The sequence below is a fragment of the Drosophila pseudoobscura genome, chromosome X (genome assembly GCF_009870125.1).
Source record: "Drosophila pseudoobscura strain MV-25-SWS-2005 chromosome X, UCI_Dpse_MV25, whole genome shotgun sequence".
Classification (NCBI taxonomy): domain Eukaryota; kingdom Metazoa; phylum Arthropoda; class Insecta; order Diptera; family Drosophilidae; genus Drosophila; species Drosophila pseudoobscura.
In genome coordinates, this window is record NC_046683.1 from 182,474 (window position 1) to 210,015 (window position 27,542).

The 27,542-nt window shown below is 40.5% G+C and overlaps 1 protein-coding gene across 5 annotated transcripts; it reads left to right on the top strand.

The window, feature by feature from the left end:
- Positions 1–241: 241 nt before the first annotated feature.
- On the top strand, positions 242–27,476 carry LOC4814229 (frequenin-1-like). 5 transcript variants are annotated; one of them, XM_033382488.1, is made up of 9 exons: positions 242–612; positions 12,206–12,276; positions 17,046–17,262; positions 21,328–21,352; positions 21,897–21,945; positions 24,297–24,386; positions 24,670–24,748; positions 24,816–24,904; positions 24,970–27,476. In XM_033382488.1, the coding sequence occupies exons 3-9, from the start codon at positions 17,199–17,201 to the stop codon at positions 25,135–25,137; spliced, it is 564 nt and encodes a 187-aa protein (XP_033238379.1). In that variant the 5' UTR covers positions 242–612; positions 12,206–12,276; positions 17,046–17,198; the 3' UTR covers positions 25,138–27,476. The 5 variants fall into 5 exon arrangements, with proteins under 5 accessions (XP_033238379.1, XP_001354341.1, XP_033238380.1 ...); XM_001354305.4 differs by lacking the exon at positions 12,206–12,276; XM_033382489.1 differs by lacking the exons at positions 242–612; positions 12,206–12,276 and adding an exon at positions 9,759–10,019.
- The last annotated feature ends 66 nt before the right edge of the window (positions 27,477–27,542 follow it).

Below are 27,542 nucleotides of genomic sequence, written 5' to 3' on the forward strand. Positions count from 1 at the left end.
TATGTTGACCATGTGAAGTTCCAGAGTGAACAAGGACGAGCAGTATTTTTTGTATAAACGAAACAGGTATCTCATAGTCGCATCGGATCGTATCGATCTGTTGCCTTGCTACTTGTTCAATTCTCTAGTTCTTAAATTCTTCGATTGCTCGATTCTTTTATTATCGCCCGCTGCCAGCTGTCTGCGCTGACTGCGCTGCTGGCAACTGGCAGCGGCCGAGGCCCCAGGCCACTTCCTGGTGGGGCAGTTGCCTCTGCCATTCGATTGTCTTTCGCACAAGTTGCATGTTCTCCTCAGCTTGCCCCAAACGGAACGCAACTAAACGCATTATTATGTTCCCCAATACCCTTTGAATTTATATTTGTGCACATTTTAAATAACTCCAGTACCTCACAGATACAAAAGCGGTCATTGTGTACTTGTGTCGAATTTTTTTTTTTATCTGCGATTGAGTGCGGTTCGTTGCGTTTATGCAAATATCGTTTATTATTACAGCTAATCAGTTGTATACTGTTCCCTAAAGCGAATGAGTTCCATGAAACCGCTCAGTACGAGTATAGTTCTGTTTCAATTTGGATTTCGGCAACTCCAAACCAGGCAAAGGCGTGTCAGGTGTGTATTCCCATTTTTATGTGCATGTGTATGTGTATCCACTCATCATCCTATCATTCTATCGTTCTATCCTTAACAATGAAAATTATGGAGCGGTCCGTCCTCGCAGTTTGGAAGGTTGAAGGTTTCAGATTCAACTGGGACGTAGACTCCAATTTGATTAACAATTGTTTTTATTCGATCGTTCGGCAGAACAATTTGTTATCATTAAAGTTAAAAAAATTCAAAGTGCAATTTATTTCACTAGAACCTTATACATATGTCTATGACTTTTTTTCTACACCGGTGGATCTGGAGTTCACGTAGGTTTTGAACTTTTCCAGTTCAATGAACAATTCATCCAAATCTCTAGAATACAAACTAATTAAGCTATATATATTTAGCTTTGTGAAGGTCTTTACCGCTTAAAGAAAAGTTAATTAGAAATGCGAATCTTTCCGAAATTTCCATATAAACTTGCGCCCGGCATTTAATTTCAGTGTAAAGATTATCGATGATTACCAGAAAACCTCTTTTCCCCAATTTATCGCGAGGTGAATATGCCATCTGGAACATTTCCGTCGTAAGGTTTTTATACCACATACTCAAAATTAGTATTTTGGGTATATTAGATTTGTGGTGGAAATGGATGTGTGTAACGTCCAGAAGGAAGCGTTTCCGACCCCATAAAGTATATCTATTCTGGACCAACATCAATAGCCGAGTCGATTGAGGCATGTCTGTCGACTATGAAAGATAGAGCAACGAAATTTTGTATCCAGACTTCTGTAATATGCCACTGTTACAAGTGTATTTCAAAACATACATTTTTTACAAGTTCGCTTCTAATGATGGATTCACAACGTTCCCCCTCGTTTTTTTGTATTTTTTTTTATTTTTGGTTGTTTACATAATTTGAAAATTATTGGCGCACTTTGTTTACTTGATTATTTCGTATTTTTTAATTAGTTCTCAGTGGAGATCATTTTTTTAATTATTATTATTTGCAATTTTGGTTCTATAAAAATGTTTTCTGTTTTCATGGAGCCCAGGCAACTGCCTAAGTTGCTCAAAGGCGAAAGCCGCGGAAACTCTGATCGCCAGCAAACAAGGGATTGGTCCCTCCTCGTCGTAGTCCCCTTCTCCGTCTCCGTCATTGTTCGTTCCATCTTCCTCTCTGTGACCGCGACATAGAATAGAAGTTGCCTCTGGAATTTCTAGCTGTAGAGCAGGATTAGCCAGGTTTCGAGCTGAGCCAGCAATACCCTCCGAGGCGTCCGATTATGGGCTAACCCGTAGCGTGATTGAGACGTTAAATTTTGGAGACAGTATTTATAATTAGATGAGCATGTTTCTGATGTTTATGTCGTTTAAGTCTCTTGAAAGGAGAAAAACTGGATGTGTTTTGATCAGTGCTTTGGATCTCTGTTCACCCTTTTTCCGCATCCTTTTCGTATTCTTCTTTCACTCTCCACTTTCATTTCCATTTCCATTTGACTTGCCATTTCCATTCGCATTGGAATCAGGTCACGTGACGTGGCGTGTAAATGAGGCAAGCACAGTAAAATTTGTTAAAACACCGACATATATATGCATCTCTCTTTGTCTCACTACCTCACTCTTTCTTTCACTCTCCTAGTATGTGAGGGTGTGTGCCTAAGTACACAGACATGTTTTACACACACTCGCTCGCAATGGAGCCTAGAGGCATAATGGGCAAGCGGCATGCGCGACCCTCCGCACAGTGTGTCGACGTAGACTACATTTTCGAAGAAAAATCATCCGTATATGTAGCTGGTAGCTGGATGATACCAGAAGCAGAGGCATCCTAATTTACTGGCCAATCGTCAAATTTGAAGAGGATATTCTACTACTGCCTATCCACTGTTCTCAAGCACGTTCAGTGCTCGTTGAGAGGAACTCCCTTCTAGGTGTCTAGTAGCTGTTTGCCACTGTACCATCAACGACCCATCGCCCCAACCTCATACGCCGCACCCTTAAGCTCACCCTCATCACCCAAGTCCTGGCCTGGCTTATGGTAAACAGCATTCGAGGGTAGTGTAAACAATCATTGACCTCGTTCATATTACTTGGAGCGTTCGCTCATTTGCCTTTTGGCCCAGGCCCCAGACCAGACGTAGTGCTATGATACGATGACTTTGCCTGGTCGCAATTAAAATTGTTGTTTAGCTAGTTGCTCCAGCCCCCCCAATATCACCCCCTTTTCTGTTTCAACCATTCTTCAGCTTTTCGGCCATAATCATCTGATAGTTGGGTGTTTGGAACCAATTAGCCGCAGCGAAAAAGAGGGAAACAATCAGATTCTGTTGCGACTGCTTCGCTTATCTTCGACCCGGTCCCGGTCACGGTCCTGTGTGTCCTTTAGCAAATGATGATGGGCATAAATCACAAAGGAAATAAGCTAGCAAGCAGAAGGAATCAGAAGACAGAAGGAGCCGAGCTCGAGCCCGGAGAAAAAACGAGCCAAATTTTGATAGGCTCAGAGCAAGCAAGCATCAAGACAAGAAAAAAAGAAATTTTAGCAGACAACGGAATAATCTTCTCCAAAAGCTCCGAAGCAGGGAGTACTCTTCTTTTGTAAAAAGCTTTGGATGACAAGTTGCAAAACGGATTAACAGTCCAAAAATCCAACGAGGACAATCCAACGTCTCTGCAAGTTTCTCCTCTTAACTTTGATACCTTTAGGGGGCGTACAGTTGAAGTGGCTTGTTTGCAGCCTGTTCATTTCCCTTAGCCCATGGCCCAATATCGCGACAGGCAATCAGGATAACGCGCATTATCCCGAAACCCACATATAGAATGGAATAATGTTAGGGTGTGGTGGAGTGGTTCGATAGAGGGTAGGGATCAGGGAGTTAGAAATTGGTATTTGTGTGTGCGTCGCGCCAGCATAGCGCTGGCTTAGCATTTTTATGTGTACCGACCCCTGCCCTGGCCAAACTCCAATCATGGCCTACAGAGATATTATGTATCGCAGACGATTTTCCAAGTACAATATGACGGAGACCAAGACTAAAACCCAGGCCAAGACCAAGACCATGTCAATGGGCTTGGTGACAATGGCAACGACCGTAGAAGCACAAAGGCATACATATGTACGTATGGGTGGCCAAACTTGTGTAATAGTTGACAGGTGATCAAAGCGTTTTATTGGATGTCGTGCTATTCCATTTATTATGCATATTATTCGTAGAGCATTGATAATATATGAAAATTCTTGCTGAGAATCACTGAGGTCACCTTTTGAGTAAGTGACCTGTAGTTTAAGATTTACTTCAAAAATATATCAGTTTATATCTACCAACTAAACAATCATTTATTATTACAGCTAGAAAAAAATGTACAAATAATTCATTTATATTTCAATCTCGTTTGTGTGATGTCCTTCTATAATGTATTTTTCTCTTACAGCAGTAATTTTTTGTGTTATTTTTTTTTTACTCGAACTGCCATTTATTTTTGTGGTGGCCAATGGAGTAAGGTTTGAGGTGTTTTTTATACCCGATACTCAAAATGAGTATTGGGGTATAAATAACTCAGCATCAATAGCCGAGTCGATTGAGCCCAGTCTGTCTGTCCGTCCGTCCGTCTGTCCGTCCCCTTCAGCGCATAGTGCTCAAAGACTATAAGCTAGAGCAACGATGTTTTGGATCCAGACTTCTGTGATATGTCACTGCTACAAAAATATTTCAAAACTTCGCCCCGCCCACTTCCGCCCCCACAAAAGACGAAAATCTGTGGCATCCACATTTTTAAAGATACGAGAAAACCAAAAATCGTAGACAACAACGTAAACCAGAATCGTAGAGAATGAATCTGCAGACTGCAGAATCTGAATTGGATCGTATTATTATTATAGCCAGCATCAAGAAAACAAGTTCATTTTTTCTCTCCCTGTCTCTCTCTAACACACACGTAGCATAGGCGGCTTTGCTTAGAGTAAAACATTAGCGCCTAGATCTCAGAGACTATAGAGCAACCAAATTTGGTATCCACTCTCCTAAGATATCGGACCGAGACGAGTTTGTTTCAAAATTTCGCCACACCCCCTTCCGCCCCCGCAAAGGACGAAAATCTGGGGATATTCACAAATCTCAGAGACTATTAATGCTAGAGTAAGCAAATTTGATATCCGCACTTCTGTTAAATCTCACTATAAAACATATATCTCAAAATTTCGCCTCACCCCCTTCCGCCCCCACAAAGGACGAAAATTTGTGGCATCCACAATTTTGAAGATACGAGAAAACTAAAAACGCAGAATCATAGATAATGATCATATCTATCAGGTTGCTGAATCTGGATCAGATCAGATAATTTTTATTGCCAAAAGGAACAAATCAATTTGCAGTGGCTACGCAGCGCCCGACGTCAGGCTCAGACTGATTTTCTGTCTCTCTCGCACGCCCTCTTTGTCGTGTCGTTCAATATTAGCGGCATCTGCCGGAGGAGAGCCATACTGACTTAGTATCGGGTATAAATGTAGAGTTGCGGTGTCCGCAGCAACTCACAACGTTCCCCCTCGTTTTTACTTGATACTGCTGATTGTTTATGGTTGTACCAAGAGTCATATGGCGCATAAAATTAATAATAACAATAAATGCGGCAGGTGAAGGAAGAAGTTGCATTTTAACTGTAGTCCGTGTATCCTTTGAATACTTTTACTTATTAGTCTTAATAGTCTACTTTTCTTTTTTTTTTTTGAGTATAAATTGATTTTTTAAATAGTCTAGATTAGTTTACAAAAGTCTGCTTTTTTTTTATTATAAATTGATTTTTTTAATAGTTTATTAAGTATCTATCGGTAGTTGTCTCCCTTTCTATTTTCTCTGCTCTTTCTTCATCTCCGGTAATATCAAGCATATGCCATGGTGAACACTTTACTCTCTCTTTCTCTATGAACTATAAAGCTGGGCGCTGAACTCGGTTCAGTTTGCACTTGATTCCTTATGCTCTCACTTCTATCTCCCCCCTCTCTGTCGCTCTCTCTATCTCAATATCTTTTCATTCCCCTTCTCCGTTGGCAAAAGTGTGTCTCTGTTTCAGTTTCAGTGTTTTTCTTCGTCTATGTCTAAATGCTGGCGCCGGCGTTCGGTGAAGTGTCTGGAAGCTGGAGCCCCATGGCTGCAAAATGGGATTGGGATTGGACGGTAGGTGGGTGGCAGTGAATGACCCAGTCAATCATCCGTTCCCAGGACACTTCAACACTTCCCTCTAAATCCACCAGCACTCCCACTTGGGGACACCCCTTACTTGTTCCGTTTTTGTAACTTTCGAAATTGTCTATTAATTTTCATATCGGAAGCATTTCTCAATAATTATGTCGTGACTGGGCCCCTCAACAATCAAGCCTACTTAATTCCCTTTTTTCGTATTTCCTTGCCAAATCTCCTTTACCTTTGTCTGTCTTTTATATTTGGCCTGTGAGGGCTCGTCTCTTTTACACACAAAAAATTCAGTAACTATGCTATGTCTTCTAGATTGCAGAATCTGAACCAGATCTTATTATTACAGCCTGAATCAAGAAAACCATTTAAATTTATCCTGCTCTGTCTCTCTCTAACACACACGTTTCATGGTCTTTCTTTCTGTCATCGCGCCATTTTCTATATTTTTTGTTGATAAGCATAAGCTACACACATTTCATTGGAAATTCAATGAATTTCTTCCTTTTTCAACATTCAACCGTCTCTGCCGACCACTGACCATTTTCTCCAAATATTAAGCTGAGATCTTTTCATCTCCGCGAATTTCCATTGCGGAAACTTTCACTAAATGGTGGAGTAATCTTCAGTCAATATCTGGCTCATTAGCTTATTTAACAAAACTCCCTTGCATTACCACACAATTTTCAACCCGCTCCTACATACCTTTTACCTCTCGCCCTGACAACCTGCCCTGTGGGCTATTCTCTAATCAACAATTTTATTTGCCTCTCTCTTTCTCTCGCTAATGCAAAACTTATTATCAGCTTTTGCTGCCTTACGTGACGAGTCCCAAGCACACACCTGCAACACACCGTCACTAGCCTGCAACCCACCGCACTCCATCCACAATGCGGTGGGTTGCATTCCTCCTCAGGCTGTCGGTGGCACTCGCCCAAAACTCACCACAAAATTTTTGTCGGCTTAGGGCAGACTCCAAGCCTGGTCCGGGGACTCCGCCTCAACCACCTCCATCTTGTTCTTCATCCCTTTCGCAGTATGAGGCTCAGTCATGTGCAGTGTGCGGACTAATTAAGACAGGGTCGGTGCACTAACTAACAATGGCTTTAAGTCAGTAAAAAAAATATGGCGCTCTACAGACCCAGAGTGAACAAAGCCAAAGCAGACCCAGACTCGGAGCCGAAGAGAGCCCCAAAAATGGAAGAAGAATACGGAGCAAAGCCAACTGGAATGGTCGATTTCTCTGGAGGGTTCTCTACCAGCCTCTACCATAGCCTTCCTCACGTAGCGAATAATAAATATTTTTGTTGATGCGATGATAAGCCAGAGGCGAGGGACCCTGAGCGGGTTGCGCAGGTGGTTACAGGCTGAGGGCGTGAACAACACTGATTTAATGCGATTAGATAAAATGAGATTTTCCATTTAGCTGTGTTTTTCACACCCGCTACTCGTGGAGCATAATTTTATATTGTATTTCTGCAGAGGCTTTTACACAGCCCCAAAATCCTTATATATGTACACATAAATGTATATATTAAGGTGTAAATTTACAGATGATTTACAGGGAATTTGTAGACTTTTGTGATGAGCCACTTAAAAAAACACTGTAATGTCATCAATTTTAAAGCTTGCGACTCATATATGTCGTACATACATACATACATATTCGTACGAACAAGCGTACATATTGTATATATGTACATATATGTAAATGTGTACATGTATATGCAGTGCCGTACTTATGTTTTGCCACAGAAAGAAATTTGCAGTTTACTGCTGTTTTAACAGGTTTTAAATCGCGAATTTCAAAAGAAAAATAATTTTATCCGATAAATTAAAAAATTTCTATAAGATTGGCGAATTTTTATAAGCGTGACATTATTGCATTATTTTTTCAACATTTTTAAACAAAAAATGGTATAAAATTTGTTGTACAAAAGTGTTGGCACATTAATTTTCTTATAAGCTATGTTCTTTTAATTTCCTCGATTTTGACATTTTTTTTAGAAATTTGCCCTTGAGTTGACCGTTGGTTGTTGGTGGGTAGAAGTCGCTTCACGATTAGAAACATCGTTTAACGTATTAAAGAAGCAGCGAAATTGCTGTAAGCATCCGTGAATGCAGGGACATCGTTAAAAAAAGTGAAAGTTAACCAAAAAATATATATGTATATATATATTTTGTAAATAAGGAAATCAGGAGATCTACGATTTAAGTAAATATATCCATTTGTTAGTAACTATTTTATTTGTATTTCTTAATTCATGTATATTTTATATTTATTCATTTATTACTCATGTTTTCCGACTTATTTGATGTCTTGACTACCATTTTCCGTTCTGTTATAACCCATGTCCTTCGATATCTTTGCAATTTTTCTCTCGTTGCGGAGACTGCAGTAAAAAAAGGTTCTATATAATGGACAAATGAGATGTCTGATTACCGGGTATAATAAAAGCTGCTTATAGTACCTACATATATGGACATATGTATCTGATATAATTTGTGTTTTTGACTGTTTTTCTGTGACTCCTCTTGATGCCGGCGCCAAAAACTTGGCAGCTGTGACAGCCGCCGAAAGCTCCGTAGCAGAGAGCATTTCTGACGCAGCAAAAAGCTTTGTGGTGAAAAAGCGAACGAACTCAGAGAAGAGAGAACTATTTTGAGAAAAAAAGGAGAGAGTGGCTGAATGGCGGGCTGGTTGGCTGGGGCTAGCGTGGGAGCTAATGTCGAATTACTTGCGTTCCGAGTCCGAGCCGTGTAATTTTATAACTCTGTACTGGATATCTTTAGGCAGCTGCCTTTTCATGTCAGGCTCACGCACGGACGAACATGCACGAGCATGCTCGCACACATACATACAAACACTCACACACCCACTGAGCTAGGCGGCAGGCAGCAATATATTGATGCGTATACGACACGTTGTCCATGCCAACAGTTCTCCTCTCGGAGAGTGGGTGCCCGACACAGGTGCTCGTAAATGAATAAAAATAAAAATGGAATGGAAATAAATTGCATTACATAATTTAAAAAAAGTTTAACCCGGAGAGAGGGAAAAAAGGGGGTTAATTGGATTAGAGTTAAAGAATGTCCCTTAATTAAATGCTTTGAAATGCTACCATGCCACACTTCTGGCTGTGACTCCCACTCTGGCTCCGGCTATAGCTATGGCTCGGACGTTGGCTCTGGATTTGCCAATGGTTGGTGCTGACCGCAGAGAATGGTTAAAGGCTTTTCCAGGGGGGGCGAAAATATAACTGTCAGAGAATTTTCACGGGTCGTTCGCCTGGACCGCCTGGACCGCAGCTGAAGAGAAGCATATATTATTTATTTGCATTGCCCAGATTCCCCAAAAAATTAAAATTTAAATGCATACTACCATATGAATTCCCAGACTTTTCCGGTTAGTTAGCGCTCAGATGCCTCGGTCAGTGGCTATCCCACTGATTCGATTTCGGAGGCCGTTAGCGGACGTTCGACGTTCCCTTAGGTCGATGAACAATTTCATAGCATTGACATTGTGGAGCCACCTACCATCTGGCATTCCACCCACTTCTGACGGTTTCTAGGGTGATCGGAGGACTGGAGGCTGAGCCATAAATGTGGGGAAGGACTGTGCAACATTATGCCACTAAAATATTCCACGGGTTTTTTTTTATATATACTATTTAACCTATGTACGAGTATATCTGTGTTGGTTTAGTTGCTGTTTCCGTCCTACACGCACGAGTATATTCCTCCCAAAAAACCTCACTCCGCCTTCTGGCTGCTGCGATAATGATTGCCTTCTGCAGAAAGCTCGCTCCAGCAGAAAGGAACAAGCTCCCCGGCCATGCGGCGGCTCAGAGGAGCAACGATGACTGCGAACTGAGGACTCTCCCAGCTCTCGTCTCTCGGTTAAACTTCGTCCTCGTCGGCGTCGTATCAACAAGGACATTCGACATACTGTTGATTGCGCTCCGAAGCTATTCAGTCTATTTTCAGACCGTGTGACGTACAGAACGGAACGTTAAACGGAACAGGAAGCCGAGCCCAAAGACCGAGCCTTGAGTCCGGAGTTTCGTCAATGGTTCCGCCCACTCAAAGCTGGTGCCACCTTCCACACGCTCTCACCAACTTACTGTAGTTCTTATTTTTGATTTTTTTTTTGTTGTAACAAATGTAAAAAACCTAAATGAAAATTCATATTTGACAAGGAAACAACAACGGAGCAACAAACAATTGCGGTTGAGCTGGAATGTAAGATAGTCCTGTTGTTCTTTTAATGGTATTTTGTTTTGGTGCTAAGAAAAAAAGTGCAAGCCGAAAAAATGGGGAAATGATAAGGCCACACACACAAGCCGATATTCTCAAAGAGGCGTAAGAAAAATTTTGGAAAGGTGCAAAGACACAAAAAATAAACATGATATCCTTCCTTCCATATTTGCCCAAAGTATACATATGTTAATACCTTAAAAGAAAAGTCTAGGTATTTGCGAGTTGAGTTGTAAATTCGAACTAACTTTTATTATTAAAATCAGAGCCTTATATGTGATTGACAATGAAGCATGAGATACAATTTCATATGCTATTATTATCATTAGACTCACGCAAAGGATACATTTTTACTGCGGGTGGCAATTTGAGTGCATGCTTACATTAGTGTTATTTTAGGACTGCATTGGTTAAGTTTTTTCCCCAGTTGTGTTTTGTTGTCGTATATTTCAATGGGTTACAGATCTCTCATTATACCCGAGCATGTCTACTTTATGTGATTTCTTTAGAGATCGGTTTTTTGGTTACATGTGTGAAAGTGTACAATAATATGTTCATGTTTGAACAATATATGTTGAATGGAATTTGGCCGGAGATAAAAGGAGCGGGGAATAAATGTGTGTTGGTTAGATGTTAGACGCTGCGTAAAAGACTGCCCAAGCAACCCATAAATGGATATCTGAGAGCTCCGTACACACACAAGAACACACGTATATGAAATATGTATGCATATGTTCAAACCACAGGAAACGAAAAGTCGGGGAGTCGCGGTACCTGAGCCGTCGCACTGTAAGAACCAGTATTAAGATTTAATATATACAGATTCATATATAAGTATATTTAATCTTATGATCTATGTGTGTAACTGATACAATATATTCCTGCACTCCGTATATTCTCTTTCCAGCTAATGAAAAATACTATAGCTGTTTCTATGCCACACTGTCTGCTACATATGTACCTCTGTCTCTCTTTACTCTCTACAACCTGGCGGCAGAGAGAAAGAGAGGGAGCAAGAGAGAAGTGTCAGTCGTGGGAAACTGTTTTCTTCATTCTGGCTCGAATCAGATCCTACAAATTTTTTTGAAAACGTAATGTCTCTCCGTCCGTCCGTTTGCCTGTCCGTCCTGATTGTCGCCTAATACTCAGTGACTAAACAAGCTGAAGTAACCGGATTTTCTGTGCAGACTCCTGGAAGTTTTTAATTCTAGGCTCTACTGAGACGGAAGATTTTAAACTCAAATTGTAGATAGTGAACGATAGTAAAACACGTAGGCATCCTATTTCCCTCTCGGCCCACCTCGTTAGATGATAAAATATTCTATTTTGGCTGTTTTTGTTCTTGGCTGCGTGTTTTTTGTTTGTTTGGCCAGCCGATTTTTCTGGATTCCCCACTTTCTCTTCCTTCCACAGATTTTAAATTTTTTGACCTAATTCTTGTTTTCCTGCTTTTCCTGATTATTCCTCATCCTAGTCGCTTTTTTTGTTTCCACTTTTTGCTGCTCCTGATTCCCATGGTCAGCTTCCGTATCGACACACTTCTTCTTCTGCTTCATGACATAAGCTATGTTACTACAACTAGCTACAACTTCTTGTTCTTTGCTTTTTTATTGCTTCTTTCTCCTACTTTTGCTTTACTTTGGCTTCTTTTTCTTATAGTCCTACGACACTACCATTAACCCCTCCAGTCCAAGAGCAAGAGTTTAGTTTGGATTTTTATTCGATCTGGTTTAGTGCAGCTGGAGAAATTATTTATTGTTGTACTAGGCCTTGATTTAAGTTGACAAAGCTGTGCGTGTTGGGAAATATCTCTCATCTCTCATGCTATCGCGGTCTTTCAGATAAGAGAGGTAGTTACGACCATTATGCACTGCATTAATTAATTCCAACTGCTTCTTTTTTTTGCTTTTACGCTTTGACGCGCCGGTCGATCCTAGAGATTCATTTTCTCCCACTCACGCTACTAATTTGCTTCTCCGCTGCTTCGGCTAATCCCTCCTCCATCACATCTGCACATTTTGTTACCCTATTCGCTCTTTATTTCCTTATTGCAGTTGGCATGCTCTGCTGTTCGCGTGCCCTACGAAATTGAATGAAAACAATTAAATCAAAATAAAAGAGGTTATGTAAATCTCGCTCACGTGTGAATTTTCTCCTCTCACTCTTTCTAGGCATGTGTGTGCTCGTGTGCGTTATTACGGTTATTTTCCTTTCCTTTTGCTTTCCCTCTACCAATAAAAAGGTAACTTTGAGTACTAATTTCTAGCACTACTTGCTTTTGTTTCTTTAATTTGCATAGCTTACCCAAAATATGTATTAGTCGGAGTGAGACAATGATAGTAGAAAAGGGGAAAATTATATAACGAAAACTTGTAGCGTTTGGACACTTGTAAGAAATATGCATCTCATTTTGTGGTGACAAATGGAAGCGTGAAGCAGACCACAAAAGGAACAGGACCTGTGCAACCTTTGCATGAACTTTGTGTGGTTAATTCCAATGTAAGTGCTGTATCGGCTACATTTTATGAATTGCTGTTCTGTATAAAGAAAAAGTTCAGAGCAAGTTTAATTATTTAAATGATCATTATTTATTTATCAGCATCTAAAGCATTTGACGGTTACAATCGGCTGATTCGTCTGGCATTTTCTGTATCAGTGCCCATTCTTGTACCTGGTACTTGAAGAGTATACAGGTGTATTCGATTTGTGGGGAAAATGGATGCGTGTAACGACCAGACGGAAGCGTTTCCTACACCAAAATTGATCAGCTACAATAGCCGAGTCGATATAGCCATTGCTGTCTGTCCGTCCGCCTTGTTTGACACCTAGTTCTCAGAGACTATAAGAGCTAGACCAACCAAAAAAGTGTATTTCAAATTTTCGCTACGCCCCCTTCCGCACTCACAAAGGATGAAAATCATTGATATCCACAATTTCAAAAATACGAGAAAACTAAAAACGTAGAACTATAGAGAATGACCATATCTACCATATCAGATGAGATCTGATTTACAGTGGCTACGAAACGCCTTCCACGTGCTTAGCCATCCTCTGTGTCTCTCGTTCTCACTTACACTATCATCGAGCAGTGTGCGCCCTCTAATGTCACAATGGTCTATCATTGTTTACTCGACGCAATCTTTTCAAGAAGCACAACGATACCATTGACTCGGCGCTATTTTGTGCACTGTGACTGGGGATCCACATGTACATGGTTAATCATGGCAAAATTTTCACTGTCAATAATGGCTGTTTTTTGTTGTTGGTAGTGGTGATAATTCACAAGATAGGCAGACCAGGGTTGAAATATGTATTCGAAAATTTGTACAAACGCAACTGAAAGGCAACCATAACTCAACTTTTTTCCTATAGATTTTCATATGAAAAAAAGTCAGTTTTGATCAAAACTTAATACTCAACCGTAGTGTAAATTACTTATTAGAGACTAGGAGTAGCAATCAAAACTATGAGTCAATCACAATTCAATCTCACACACATAATCAATCACAATAGGCGAGCATAAATAATACAAATAAAACGAGGGGGAACGTTGTGAGTTGCTGCGGACACCGCAACTCTACATTTATATCAGATACTTTTGAGATATACGTTGTATAGTGAGGAAGGTCCGTCTGTCCGTCCCCTTCAGCGCCTAATGCTCAAAGACTATAAGAGCTAGAGCAACGATGTTTTGGATCCAGACTTCTGTGATATGTCACTGCTCCAAAAATATTTCAAAATTTTGCCCCGCCCACTTCCGCTCCCACAAAGGGCGAAAATCTGTGGCATCCACAATTTCGACGATACGAGAAAACTAAAAACGCAGAATCGTAGAAGATGACTATATCTTCTAGAGTGCAAAATCTGAACCAGATCGTATAATTATTACAGCCAGAATCACGAAAACAATTTCACTCTTTCTCGCTCTGTCTCACTCTAACACACAGGTTTCATGGTCGGTTTTACCAATTGCAAAATATGAGTTCAAGGATCTCAGAACCTATAAAAGCCAGAGCAACCAAATTTGGTATCCACACTCCTGTGATATCGGACCTTGACCGTTTCCTGTCCAAATTTCGCCACACCCCCTTCCGCCCCCGCAAAGGACGAAAATCTGAGGCAACCACAAATCTCAGAGACTATTAAGGCTAGAGTAACCAAATTTGGTACACACACTCCTTTAAGATGTCACTATAAAACGTATATCTCAGAATTTCGCCCCACCCCCATCCGCCCCCACAAAAGACGAAAATCTGTTGCATCCACAATATTGCAGATTTGAGAAAACTAAAAACGCAGAATCATAGATAATGACCATATCGATTAGATTGCTGTACGTTCGTGCAGAGTTCTTCCATTTCGCATCGTATTCTGTGGATATGCCTAATTGCAGTGTTTCTAAGTTTTTTTTATTGTTTTGTCAGCTCCCAATCTCATATTCATACAAGTTGCCCTTTATGGCTGGCCGCCTATTCAATATATTAACTAATTTACTTATGCCAAGTTTGATCGAGTTTGTCTCGCCCAATTTTCGCTCTCTCTTTTAGTAAGCAATTAAAACGATAAAGTTCGATAAAGGGGAGGGTGTTACGAAAGTAACGTTAAGTTAAGTTCTGTAGCCGCTCTCAGTTCCAAAGTTTCTCTGGCTTCCCCTGCTTCTTCAAACAAAAATAGCATTGGAACTCGTCGGAGAAAAATATACCATTGCTTTTCTCCTGCCTACCCTTCCGAATAACCCCGCCCTCACTAATGAAATACTTAATGTCCCACCACACGTCTTACGTATTTAGAAACTTGTTCACTAGTCGTTTGGCAATTATTCACTTCAACGTCAGCGCCGATGGCTAGAGTATATAATTCACTATTAGAAATATGTCTATATAAATCGGAAATCGCAAAATGCCCCCGGGCAGCGATAGCATACCAGCCATAACTTACACTGAGAACAAGACTGAGAACTGCGGCGTCTTAAAGTATGCTCAATTTTCTTTCCTTTCAATTTCCGATCCTGACAGATACAGACATGGACATGGACATTGACTTTGACACGAAAATGGACACAGACAGACACCTTAAGCAGTTAGTACAAACAACTTCCGACAACTGCAGGGATGCTGGGAAATGGATGCGGCAAGAATGTGGACGTGGTGAAAGGACAGGACAGGTCAGGGCGATGGTGAGTCTGGGGACCCTGCTAGTTAGCAGTTGCATCACCGACAACCTGGCCTGCTATCCTCCAAGCCCATCCCCGTCTTCCATTCCTCGGTGTGCATGATGCTTCCCAGCAACTTTTGACCTTTTTTGATGCGATTGCTTCGTCCGGTCCGGTCCGGAGCTGATTCTAGGGCTTTCGTTCAGTAAATGCCGACCAAATTTATTCCAGATTTATTTTCTGGCGATGCGGAAGCAATTTTCGCTCCACTTAATTAGACTAATACGCAATAGGGGCTAGTGCCACAGCCTTATATTTTTATAGGCATATCTTCTAAAACAGTTTTTCTATAGTTTTCAGCACTTCTGTCGGTTTTTCCTGTTTTGGAATAGAAAATAGAAAATGGAAAAGGAAATGAGTATTTGGGTATATTAGATTTGTGGTGAAAATGAATGTGTGTAACGTCCAAAAGGAAGCGTTTTCGACCCCATAAAGTATATATATTCTTGATCAGCATCAATAGACGAGTCGATTGATCCATGTCTGTCCGTTTTTAGACCAACGACATTTTGTATCCAGACTTCTGTAATATGTCACTGTTACAAGTGTATTTCAAAACATCGCCCCGCCTCCTTCCGCCCCCACAAAGGGCGAAAATCTGTGGCATCCACAATTTTAAATATACGAGAAAACAAAAAACGCAGAATCGTAGAAAATGGCCATATCTTATAGACTGCAGCTTTGTGACAGCTTCGTGTTCTTGCCTCTGTTTATAGTCGTGTCTATGTCGTCATCGTTTTCTGTCCATACTTGTACCGAAGATGGAGCTATAGTTGAACTAAAACTGAGAGCTGGGAATTTCGTCAGAAGTTCCGGTCTCTGTGACATTTCTTTGCTTCCGACAGGGCCACCAAATTAGTCTGCAATTCGTAAAACGGCAAACCGAAGTCTTGGGGTCTAAGTATGGCTGGGACCTTTTATGTGGCAATAAATTATGATTGCTGCCACCCACGTGGGGGAATTGAGAGAAGTAGCTGTAGGCCTTCGTTATGTGAATCTCTGTCTTCGCCCTTCATCAGCAATCCAAAGTCAATTAATGACTCACGCAATTTGCTTGTCAGGTGGCAACAAGGAATTAAAAAAGTTTTCTTCTTTTCCTTTACGGAAGCAGGTGCTGGAGACGGGAAGTAAAAAAGGAAAAAAATTGACTGGGAAATTATTAAAATTTTAATTACGCATGTACATATATAGAGGGAAATTCTAGAGAGTATCGCTGCCATTGTCGTCCTCTCTATCGTTGGGTCACCATAAAAGGTAGACAAAATACGACGTCCCCGCTCAAGACGAATGCCAAATACTTTCAAGGATTCTTCACGACTCGCTTCTTTCCACCCGATCTGAGATGTGGTTGAGTTGATGGATAGACTCCCTCCGCTCAGGATGGGAGCTCTGTATGGTTCTTTAGTCCATTGTGCCTAGTACCTGGGCTGCTAGTGCTATTTTGTTGTCGTTGTAGTTCTTCTTTGCCTTGATTTCGGTGATGTGGGATGGGTGGTTGCACGGGTGGTCGCGAAGGCATGTGGACGACAAGTGGACGCGTCGACGTGCTTAAATATCAAAGTACCTTTGGCTATTTATCATGGGTATGAGGCTTGAGGACCACAGGGCGAGGGTAACTCTGACCGTGGCAAGTGATGATGCTGCTGGTGCAGCACACAGTCTCTGTGTGGCTGTGTAGCTGCAGCATGATAAATGACGTCTTGCCTTGAAAATGTACAGCAGTGCCTCGTTTGGGCTACTGACGATGGCGATGATGGGAATGATGGAGATTTTTAATCTGGTGCCACTTGTATTTGCAGATCGAGCTGAGGCCAAATCAGGATAAGACACGTGTTTCCAATCACCTGCCAACGCTACTACCGCCACCGCGAGCCTGACACCAAGGCTGACATAGGAGCATACCCAGAGGGCAGCAGGCCAAGAGAAGATAACCAGCTGGAGGAAACTGTAAGATGGGCAAGAAAAACTCGAAATTGAAGCAGGACACCATCGATCGCTTGACAACGGACACATACTGTGAGTATCATTTTTCCCTTACATTTAGTAAATCATTTCTGGGTGCGTTCCCAGCCTTGAACTCTGTCCATGAGCTGCGAACCGGTTCCAGGACATAGTCGTATATATTCGGCCGCACTTAAGAGCCTTTTTGGCAGCTTTTAACGTAAGCGAAATATAACCTTCCGAGCAGCTCCTTTCGTTCTCGCTCGCACCTGTAACTGTAAGTTTCCTGAGTCTTAGTCCCTCCCTAAGTGCCAACTCCTCTGAACTCTCGCATATCAGAGAAAAGCTTTCGCAGTCCTCAGGAATTCCCAAAGAGTAAAGGATTGTCTCTGTAATCTCTATATATAATAAGCGGGAACGTTATACCCGGCACTTAGTCAGTATATATTTAAGCTTGTGTCCGTCTTGTCTGACGTCTTGTTCTCAGAGACTACAAGAGCTAGAGCAACAAAAATTTTGTATCCAGACTTCTGTGATATTAAACTGAATCAAGTTTTTTTTTTCAATAATTTTGCAACGCCCCCACAAAGGACGAAAATCTGTGGCATCCACAATTTTGAAGATGAGAGAAACCAAAAAATCATAGAATCATAGAGAATTACCAATTCTACCAGATTGCCGGATGTGGATCAGATCGGATAGTTATTACAGTCCCTCTCACACACTCTTCATCGTACAATGTGTACGCCCTCTGGCGGAGAAGAGCCAGACTGGCTGAGTGTCAGGTATAACCGTAGAGTCACGGTTGTAGCTGAACGTTGCGACTCACAACGTTTCACTCGTTCCAAATATTATTGGGTTATTAAGTCTGCTAGAAATTATTTTGCACTCTGTATAGTGATGTTGGGTCTTATAGCGCTTCCACTTGTCATACGCTTTAATTCAAGCAATATTTAACCCCGGATGTCATGGCTAAGCCACGTAAGTTGCTTTGGCTTGAACCGATGTCTGGGATGTCAAGTTTGTCCCGTACTCTATGCAATGAATATATTATTGTTCAATTTAGTCTATGAAATTCTTCAGCCAGCATTTCATCATCAATGTTTTCAAAGTCTCTGTAGCTTATTAACGAAGTATCATCTAGCCGTTATGTATCAGTCACTCGGTCAGGAGGCGCACACTGACGAGTATGAGGATAGAGCGTGCGCGAGGCACGCGCACGACGCATTGCGCAGCCACGGGAAATTGTTAATTCCTTATTCTGGGTATAATAATCATTCGATCTAAGATACCCTTATACTGTTTGAGTACCGGCCATAACGGCCATCAGACGTTGAAGTGTGTGCAACATTTGATTAGTTTTAGCATGGTCCCTCCATTCCTACCCTCATCCTAATTCCCGTTCACTTTTCCTTACCTTTGAACCACTTTGGCAGGCAGCATGCATGATTTTCATTTTTGTTTTACGCTTTTGAAAACAGCTGTAGAGTTGAAAGTTGGGTGGTGTAGCTGTAACCCAAGTGTGTCATGTGGGGGCTGGTAGGCAAATCGCTTATAAAACTAAAATGAACGACCCCTGCCGAGGGATACCATATTAACATTTCTTGGCAATTAACACGCTGTTGCAGTGTCATATTGCAATTTTGAGCCGCATTCACTTGGCTCAGGGACATGCATTCCACTATGCAATCAGAAAGCTGAGTGGAAGTGAGAGAGGGTTAGAAAAAAGATTCTTAAATGCTTGGATGCTACCCCAACTGTTACTCCCATTCCCATACAGTATCATACGCATTGGCATTCTATCAGTGGCTAGCACTCAAAATTCACTCGTATGTTGAAATTATTATTGCACTTATTATGTTCCTTACGAACAACAACAAGAAAAGGTGAGGCATCGCCAGGAACCAGCACGACCAGGTATTGATGAAGGGGAGTGACTGAGAGGGAATAGGGTGAATACGGTAGAGTGGAGACCAATCAGACTAATCAGACACTGTAAGATTCATCGATACTTTGACAGCTACGTACATAAATGACACAGTTATCCGATTTGGCTTCGAGTTACATACATATGTGTTCAAGTATATGGTTATATTGATTCGATAGAGCCATACCATCTGTGATGACTCTTTCGTCTATTACTAACAGAACGCATTGCTATGGGGATTAATGGAGGAAGCTGAGGTTGAAATTAACATTATTTTGAGACGCACTCCTGTAGCCACGTTTATGTTTCAGTTGAGTGCCAGGCCTTAAAGACAGGCGAACCCACATCTGCTTCGAGTTAAGTCAAACAGGTGGACTGGTCTGCGCTCTCCCCCATGTGTCTACGTGGCCCTCATGCAGTTCGCAGCTCATTTTAAGTTCGGGGTGGCTCTTTTTCCAGGGTCCCCCATTCATTAATTAGCATTTGGGCACAGCCACACCAAACGGCAGGCTTTTGCTTTCCTACAAATTTTTTCTTGTGTCCCCCCGCTGTGCATGCATGTGTGTAAAAGATGAGATTAAATCTGTTTAAAATGAAATTCAATTAATAAAACAAAAAATACGGCATTTTTGCCTCTTTTTTGTGGCGCCGCCCTCTAATTCTGTCTAGGACTTCCCACTTAGGTAGCACAACAAAATGAAATAAACGATGCGGGCCAAAAACAACTTTTGGTGTAGGGCGAGAGCTGGGATGGGAGAAAAGGGTTCCGGGAACTGAAAGGCAAGAGAGTGCAGAAATGCTGCTTTGAAGAAATGAACAATTATATCGATTTAATCATACCCTTGCAAAAGGATATTTTGGGATTGAGTAGACACTTGGGATTGAAAAGAAATCATATTTGTTCGTCATCATCGAGAGCATATGTAGGTATGTAATATTTATTATGGCCATGAAATATCATCATGCATCACATACATATATGTTAAATTCAGAGGGATCGATGCATCGGAAACAATATCAAAAGCTTCGGCACGGAGAGTAGCCTTACTTTCTTGAGTCTGCTGGAGCCACACTGCAAGGAGCGAAATGAAGAAATGGAGCGAGAGATGGAGGAGCGCCGGCGCAAGCCTGGGCCTGGGCGGGGGGGACTTTCTGGCTATGAACTTATGTATTTGCTTTACAGCTGCCAGCGGTATACAAATATACTCATACTCGTATAGTAAAGGCAGTGAAGCGGGTGAAGGGGTGCTGCGGCAGGAAAGGACCCAACTACACATGTATGTATTATTCATCTAGCCGCATTAAAAGTCGTTGTCGGGCCCCCATCGACAGCCCCAGACGAACGGCAGGATAACGGTCCTTTGAGCTTACTTAGCCCTGGAACGCGTTGGCGTGCGCAGACTTTTAAAAAGGTTTCGTGGTGCGATGTCATAGAGTGTGTGGGGGGGGCGGTTGTGCTTATTACTGGTTATGTCTGTTTATTCAGATACAGTCTGCGGCTTGGCTGGGACCGGGCTACTTTCAATTGCGTGGCAGAATACACACTGCGAGAATTGATTGGAGATGCAGAAATTAAGCATGTAGAAAAGCTTAACAAACGACTCGATCGACTCGAATGTCAAAGAACCAGTTTTCTCAGTGTAAACTAACACCCTGAGCAGGGGTTAACGTGTTGCACTTCCAGGAGTAGATCATTAAGAACGTCTTTACTCTTTTTAATTTTCAAAGTGCTTTTTACTGTGCCTTTTTAACTGTCTCACATCTAAACTAGGAGAGTGCCGCACGCGCTTCAAAGTAGACGATAATTCTGGTTAAATGCCTCGCATGCAGGCGAAACGAGAGCGGAACCGTAATATAAAAATGGAAAATATAATTATAGCACTTCTTTGTTGCTGGACTATACATTACTCATATACAGTACACAGGTACTAACAACAGCAAAATCGGAAATGGTGGGCGGATGTGTCCTGGAAAGGTGTCCACTAAGCCTCTCAAGTGAGCACCGTCAATATCCAAGGCTGAGACCTTAAATAAGCTGCCATAACTCAGCGGCTCAGCCACGACACTTGGCCCAAGCAGAGGGCCAATTGAGAGAGCTGAAGTTGATATTAACAATAATTACATGGGGAGACCCTTGAGGCGCAACCCAGTGCGAAACTCAGTTGAATCTCAGAAATCACACAACTAATCTTGAATTTCTCTTTATTTTACAGTCACCGAAAAGGAAATTCGTCAATGGTAAGCTATAGGAAAACAACAAATTTTAAGGGTTGAAATTTCTCCTATACCTACTATCATTCCACTTCGCCTTTTTTTATTATTATTTTTTTTTGTAGTCTCCACTGATTGCACTTTCAATTCAATATTGGCTTACAATTTTTAAGTTTTCAAATTTGGTTGTATCTTTGTTTTGCTTCAGTTAGACGATATTTTGTTTACTTAATTTGAAAACGAACGAAAAATTATATAAATTTCAAATGGAAAAGCATTTCAGACTTAAATACTTTATCTGCTCGAAATTTTGCGCTTTTCGTTCGTAAAAATTTCTCGTTCATTTGTCTTGTGCTCAAAAATGATATGTTTTTAATTAAATTTAATTTTATTCTTTATTTTTTCGGTTCATTTCCATTTCTGTCTTTCTCCCTCTGTCTCTTTCTCTCTTACGGTAATTTATTTTTTTTTCTCCTTCTGGTGCCTGGTTCTGCTTTTTTTCCCGCTGTCTCTCCCTGTAACCTCTGTGGGCTATGCTATCCGCTATCATGATCTATGACACCAACGAAAGGCACAAAGGTTTTTTGAAAGACTGTCCGAACGGTTTGCTGACCGAACAAGTGAGTATCCTACCGTTTAACCATCCCTACATCATAGCTCATAGTTATCATCCTCATCACCATCGTTGTCGCGCGTCCCATAGCCATCATCATCCTCGCATACCGAACCACAAACATCATTCTATTACTGGAGCAGTTCTTCATTCGATCCACCTCATGTATATGTACTTAATATAATTTAATATTATCGATGTTTTATTGAGTCTGCTTATATATATATACAAGTAATATATATGAATGGGTTTGAAATTTACAAATATACAAACAGACAACTTCTTAAACTTTACTTGCTGGTGATGGTCTATCGGAGCTTCTGGTTGGCCATGGTCCATTGGTGGATTCGTTTTCTTCACGTCTAACCTTGCCTGTGCTGCTCTCAACACTGGTTCTTGTACGTGTGTTTCCTCTAATATTTCGGCTAGTATGGACTTCACCGATCTGATAATCTTTATTTCGCTGCGAAACCTTGTAGAATTGTCCTGAATTGAGTTTGCTCTTTCACCTCCTTTGACCTGAGTGGGCTTTTCGATATGATTATTCCTACCGTATCTAATGATAAACTCTCTTTTACAAGAGCGTCCAGCATGTGGATGGTTATTACATTCACATACGAATGAGATCTTAGGATTGAGTCGTCCAGCGTCTGCTTCGGCAGATCCAGGTCTTTTACTGTTCTCACGTTTTGAAGCGTGAATTGCGCGCCATATTGTCCCTTGGAGAGATCGATAAAATTATCCATTTGTATTGATGTGCCATCAATACCTAGTTTTTCCGTTATATCCGTATCGATCAGGGTACAGGCGGATCCTTCGTCTAACAGTATGAACACTTGCTTTTGGCCGTTCGGTCTATATAATGTTGAGGGGACATGTCTAAACAACGTGGCTTCGTGTGATAATTAAGAGAGACAGATGAAGCAAAATAAAAAACAGTAGAGGAAAAATTTAAACTTATAAAATATATATTCTCAAATAATGCACGAATTTAAAATTAAATCTAACCAGGTCATAGTTCCTCTCTATGTTTTTCATCTCTCATGACAGGTTCGACCAGAATTTAAAGAGTTCGCGGAGAGATATCCCCTCACCGCATTAACCTGCAAGTCAATTCGTCCCTTTTGTGAAAAGTGATACTAAAATACAGAGAGAGAGAGAGAGAGCATGCGGCAGTATATCGGGCCCGAAACCAATTCCGACTCATATATATAACGAGGGGGAACGTTGTGAGTTGCTGCTTCGATCGCAACTCTACACTTATACACGATACATCGTCAGTATGGCTACATTGAGCGGCAGAGAGTGCAATGCGTGCGGGAGAGACAGAAAACGTGTCTGACCGTGTTGTCGGGCGCTGAATAGCCACTGCAAGTTGATTTGTTTCTTTTGGTTATACAAATTATCCACTCTGATCCAGATACGGCAATCTGGTAGATATGGTCATTTTTTAAATTTCCTTTCCTGCGATTATTTTCCCATTTTTCCGATATTTACGAACTAAAACCGCAAAACTACACAAACAAGCAAACGAACTAGAACTATATGAAAATTTACTGTTTTTACACGCAGAATTTTTAAGCATCATTCGATTGTCCATTTTGCTATCTCGCTTGAGAAAAATTGAGCTATGGACGAAAAAGCTATGACTAAACTATAATATCTAACTAACTTTGATAATCTGTGCAGCATGGGAGTGTATGTATACATATACACGTATACACACGTATGGATATGCCATGCCGCCGCTGCATCGTTTACAACCAGCATAGGCGCTTTCGCTCATTCCTTTTTACCTTTTATTACAAGATTGAGTGGGAAAGGGACAAAATTTCGCGCCTTATCTGAAATTTTTGCTTCTGCGACACACTCCCATTGCCAGACAACTCCTGACCAAACGTGACCAAAAACTGTAAGACACTTTATTGGACCATCTGAAGCATGTCACCACTTCACCGCACACCTGCGCGACACCCGTGTAAAAGTTTACTATTTTCCGGTCTTTCACTATCCTGTATTTTCAGTGTGTGTCAGTGCGCTAACAGAATTACCACAACGAGTCAGCATCTGAACATACATTTCAGTTTGCATCGCCTACATGGTACAAATCCATTCTCAGGAGCACTCGCTCTTCCATTCCGTCACTCAGTTATCCACCAGTCACCCACACACCCATCATTCATTTCTTAGCTAAAGAACTTTAGAAATATTTTCTATAGTGCTATTTTATGTGTGTTACCGAACCCACTCGACTGCAGTTGTCTATGGGGCCAGCAGCAAATATGTATTTACCTTATCTAACACGTACTACCATTTTTCTGTCTCTCTCTCTTCTGTATCTGTTGTTATTTTCCTCAGGGCTTCATCAAAATCTATAAGCAGTTTTTCCCCGATGGAGACCCCAGTAAATTTGCTTCTTTGGTATTTCGGGTATTCGATGAGAATAACGTAAGTATTGAGCTTAGGACTGCCGAGATATACACTTAAAATATCTTAAACGTGCACCAATGGTCGTGTATTCTACTGTTTTTCTTTTGTCTATGTATATATGTCCTATCAAAATTATGATTGTTTAAGCTAGACTGATCCAGCGAAGTTAAATTTATAGCTTCAAACTATAAAGACCTTTTTGTGGACCAAAAGATTTGCAGTCATCTCAGCGTTCAGCAACAATCTGTAGCCGTATCCAGAGCCATTTAATTATATTTTGTGCTTGTATTTGTATCTGCAGGATGGGGCCATCGAGTTTGAGGAGTTCATACGGGCCTTGTCCATAACATCACGCGGAAATTTAGATGAGAAGCTGCATTGTAAGTACATTTGATTGCATTCAAACCCCATTTACTCTGCCATAATGATAATGACTTCCCTTTAAAGGGGCCTTCCGTCTCTATGATGTTGACAACGATGGTTACATAACGCGCGAGGAGATGTACAATATTGTGGATGCCATCTACCAGATGGTCGTAAGTTTTTTTCGCTTGCACTCTCCTCTCCGATAATTGAATCCACATTAATCACTTGATTGCAGGGCCAGCAGCCGCAGACGGAGGACGAGAACACGCCACAGAAGCGGGTGGACAAGATCTTCGATCAGATGGACAAGAACCATGACGACCGCCTTACTCTCGAAGAGTTCCGAGAGGGAAGTAAAGCTGATCCACGTATAGTCCAGGCGTTAAGTTTAGGTGGTGATTAACCGCAAGAAATTTAGTTGCCTTGAGATTTTTTGGGGTGGTCCAGAGTAAGAGTGGAAGCTGAGGCGGAATCGCAGTGGGGAGCAGTGGAAGGAGCTGATTCCAAGGATCAATGATTTGAGACAACGAACCCCACGCAATCCCTCAGATCCACAGCAAAAACTACAGCAATGTGTTTGGACCTTGATTGGAGTCGATTGAGAATACTCACACACCCTCATATTTTTTACCAATTTTCCTTCTCCCCTCGCACACACGCACACACATAAACCCGCCCACCCACACAGTCACTCGAGAAAGATCCAGAAGAAATATTAAAAAATCTCGACTTTCAACTTATAGAATATGAATATTAATTAACATGAGAAAGGATATATGAATATGTATAGTATGGATAAATATTGCAGTCATCAAAAACCAGAAACTGTTAAGAAAAAACAAAATTTTAAAATTTACCAAGGAAAAAACTAGAAACAAAAGAACACCAATTTATGTCAAATGAAACGCTTTTTAAAAAAATAATTGATATTAAATACATATACATACGTAAAAATAAATAGCGGTTGAGAGCGAGTTCACCCTTCTATAGATAAATATGTGTGTATAAAAATATGCTCTTAATCTTATCCAAGTCATTTTTATTGAAATGCTTGCCAAAAAAATTCGAATAACAAAGAAAAATTCTTCAAATTGATTTAGTAATTTATCGCATAAGTATCGAAAACCAACCGATGGCTATCTAATCGTTAAGATGGATCGTAATTTGAAAATAATTATGAATCAAAGCGAGAGAGAGAACTCTTTTGACGACAGCTATTTCTGATTTACATGCAATCAATACACGCTTCTCAATATATTTATTATATGCTTATACATAGTTCTAAAAATACAAATACATACATAGGCATATACTCGACTATATGTAACTCATATGCTACTGGCCTAGACGCAATGCATATACTCTAATATATGTATCTCACATGCTACTGGTCTAGACGCTTGCTCTTTCTCTTGCTCCAGTTTCTTATATTTTATTATTTTTGTTGTGTTTTCCACATTTTTGTGGCGCCAGAGCTCAGCATAGCTAGCTACTAACTGTTGATAATCGAAAGTGTTGATAATCAAAAATAAATACCCACACGCATACCTAATTACTCTCTTTTAAACCAAGTACACAAGCTATATTAAGATCTAGATCATATACATATAAAAGATATTGGAATAGTCGTACTTTTGCTTCTGCATGCGGTATGCCATATCTTAAGTGGGTGTGGTTCTGCGTCTGCTCACCATTCCAGCTTCATCCAGCTTCCTTTCCACCATTGCATCTCATATATGATCATTACTAGGTCAGCCACAGCCCCCCACCCCATAACCAGGGTAGAAACAAAAATTTTAACAAGAGTAGCTCTCCATACGTATTCCCGCATGCCTAAAAAGATAAACAATATAAACAATAAACTAAACTATCGTCTGAATCATCGACACTCTAACTGTGTCTTTTTATATATCGCTCCATTTTTTTATTTTTGGTCATTATTCCATCTACCGTTGGAGTTAATTCTGCTTCCCCTTCTGCCTTAAGATGGGGCCCCTAATCGCCATGCTAAAATAATTTATATTTTATATGTGGTTCAGCTCTAGATCGTAATAAAAACCACAAATGTAAAAAAAATGTACTTTGATTAATACTGCAACTTCCCCTAAATTTATTAAATTCTTATTATTTCCCTCCTAAAATTTTCTATCTAACTATAGTATCATCAGCATTTATCTATGTAATACTATTGGCTTGTAGGAATCTGATTAAATTGGATAAAAACTTCAGATTTTTTTGTGGAAATACCATGACTTTTCTTTGCCAACGAGGTTTCAAATTTGAACAGTCACTAGACAATGTCATCGCATCTCTAATTCCGAATCTGATTCTGATGTTTGTTAGTCTACCAGAATACTTTTGGTTTGCCTGAACCACAGAACTTATGCACCTAGATTAGTTGTTATACATAAATATGTATATCAAGATAAAAACCAATTTAATTTACTTAATACGAGTTTATGGAAAGATATCTTTATAAATATGTATATCAATATTAACACACATGCAAACAAACAAATATTTATAACTATATACACAAAAACATATATACATATATATTAGGGTTGCGCTTCTTTACAAAAGTGTAATATTCAAAGGTTTCAGGGTCTAATAAGGTTTCTTTTCGGATAAAACAATAAATTAAACATTTTTAGTCCGATTCGATAACGTCTAGATGTGCCGACTTGCGATCAAAGTTTAAAAATAAAATATTTGGCCGATAGCTATGGCAGCTATACTATATATCGCATTTTTCAATTTTTTTTGTGATTTAAAATTTTAAAATTAAATTAAATTATTCAATGAATA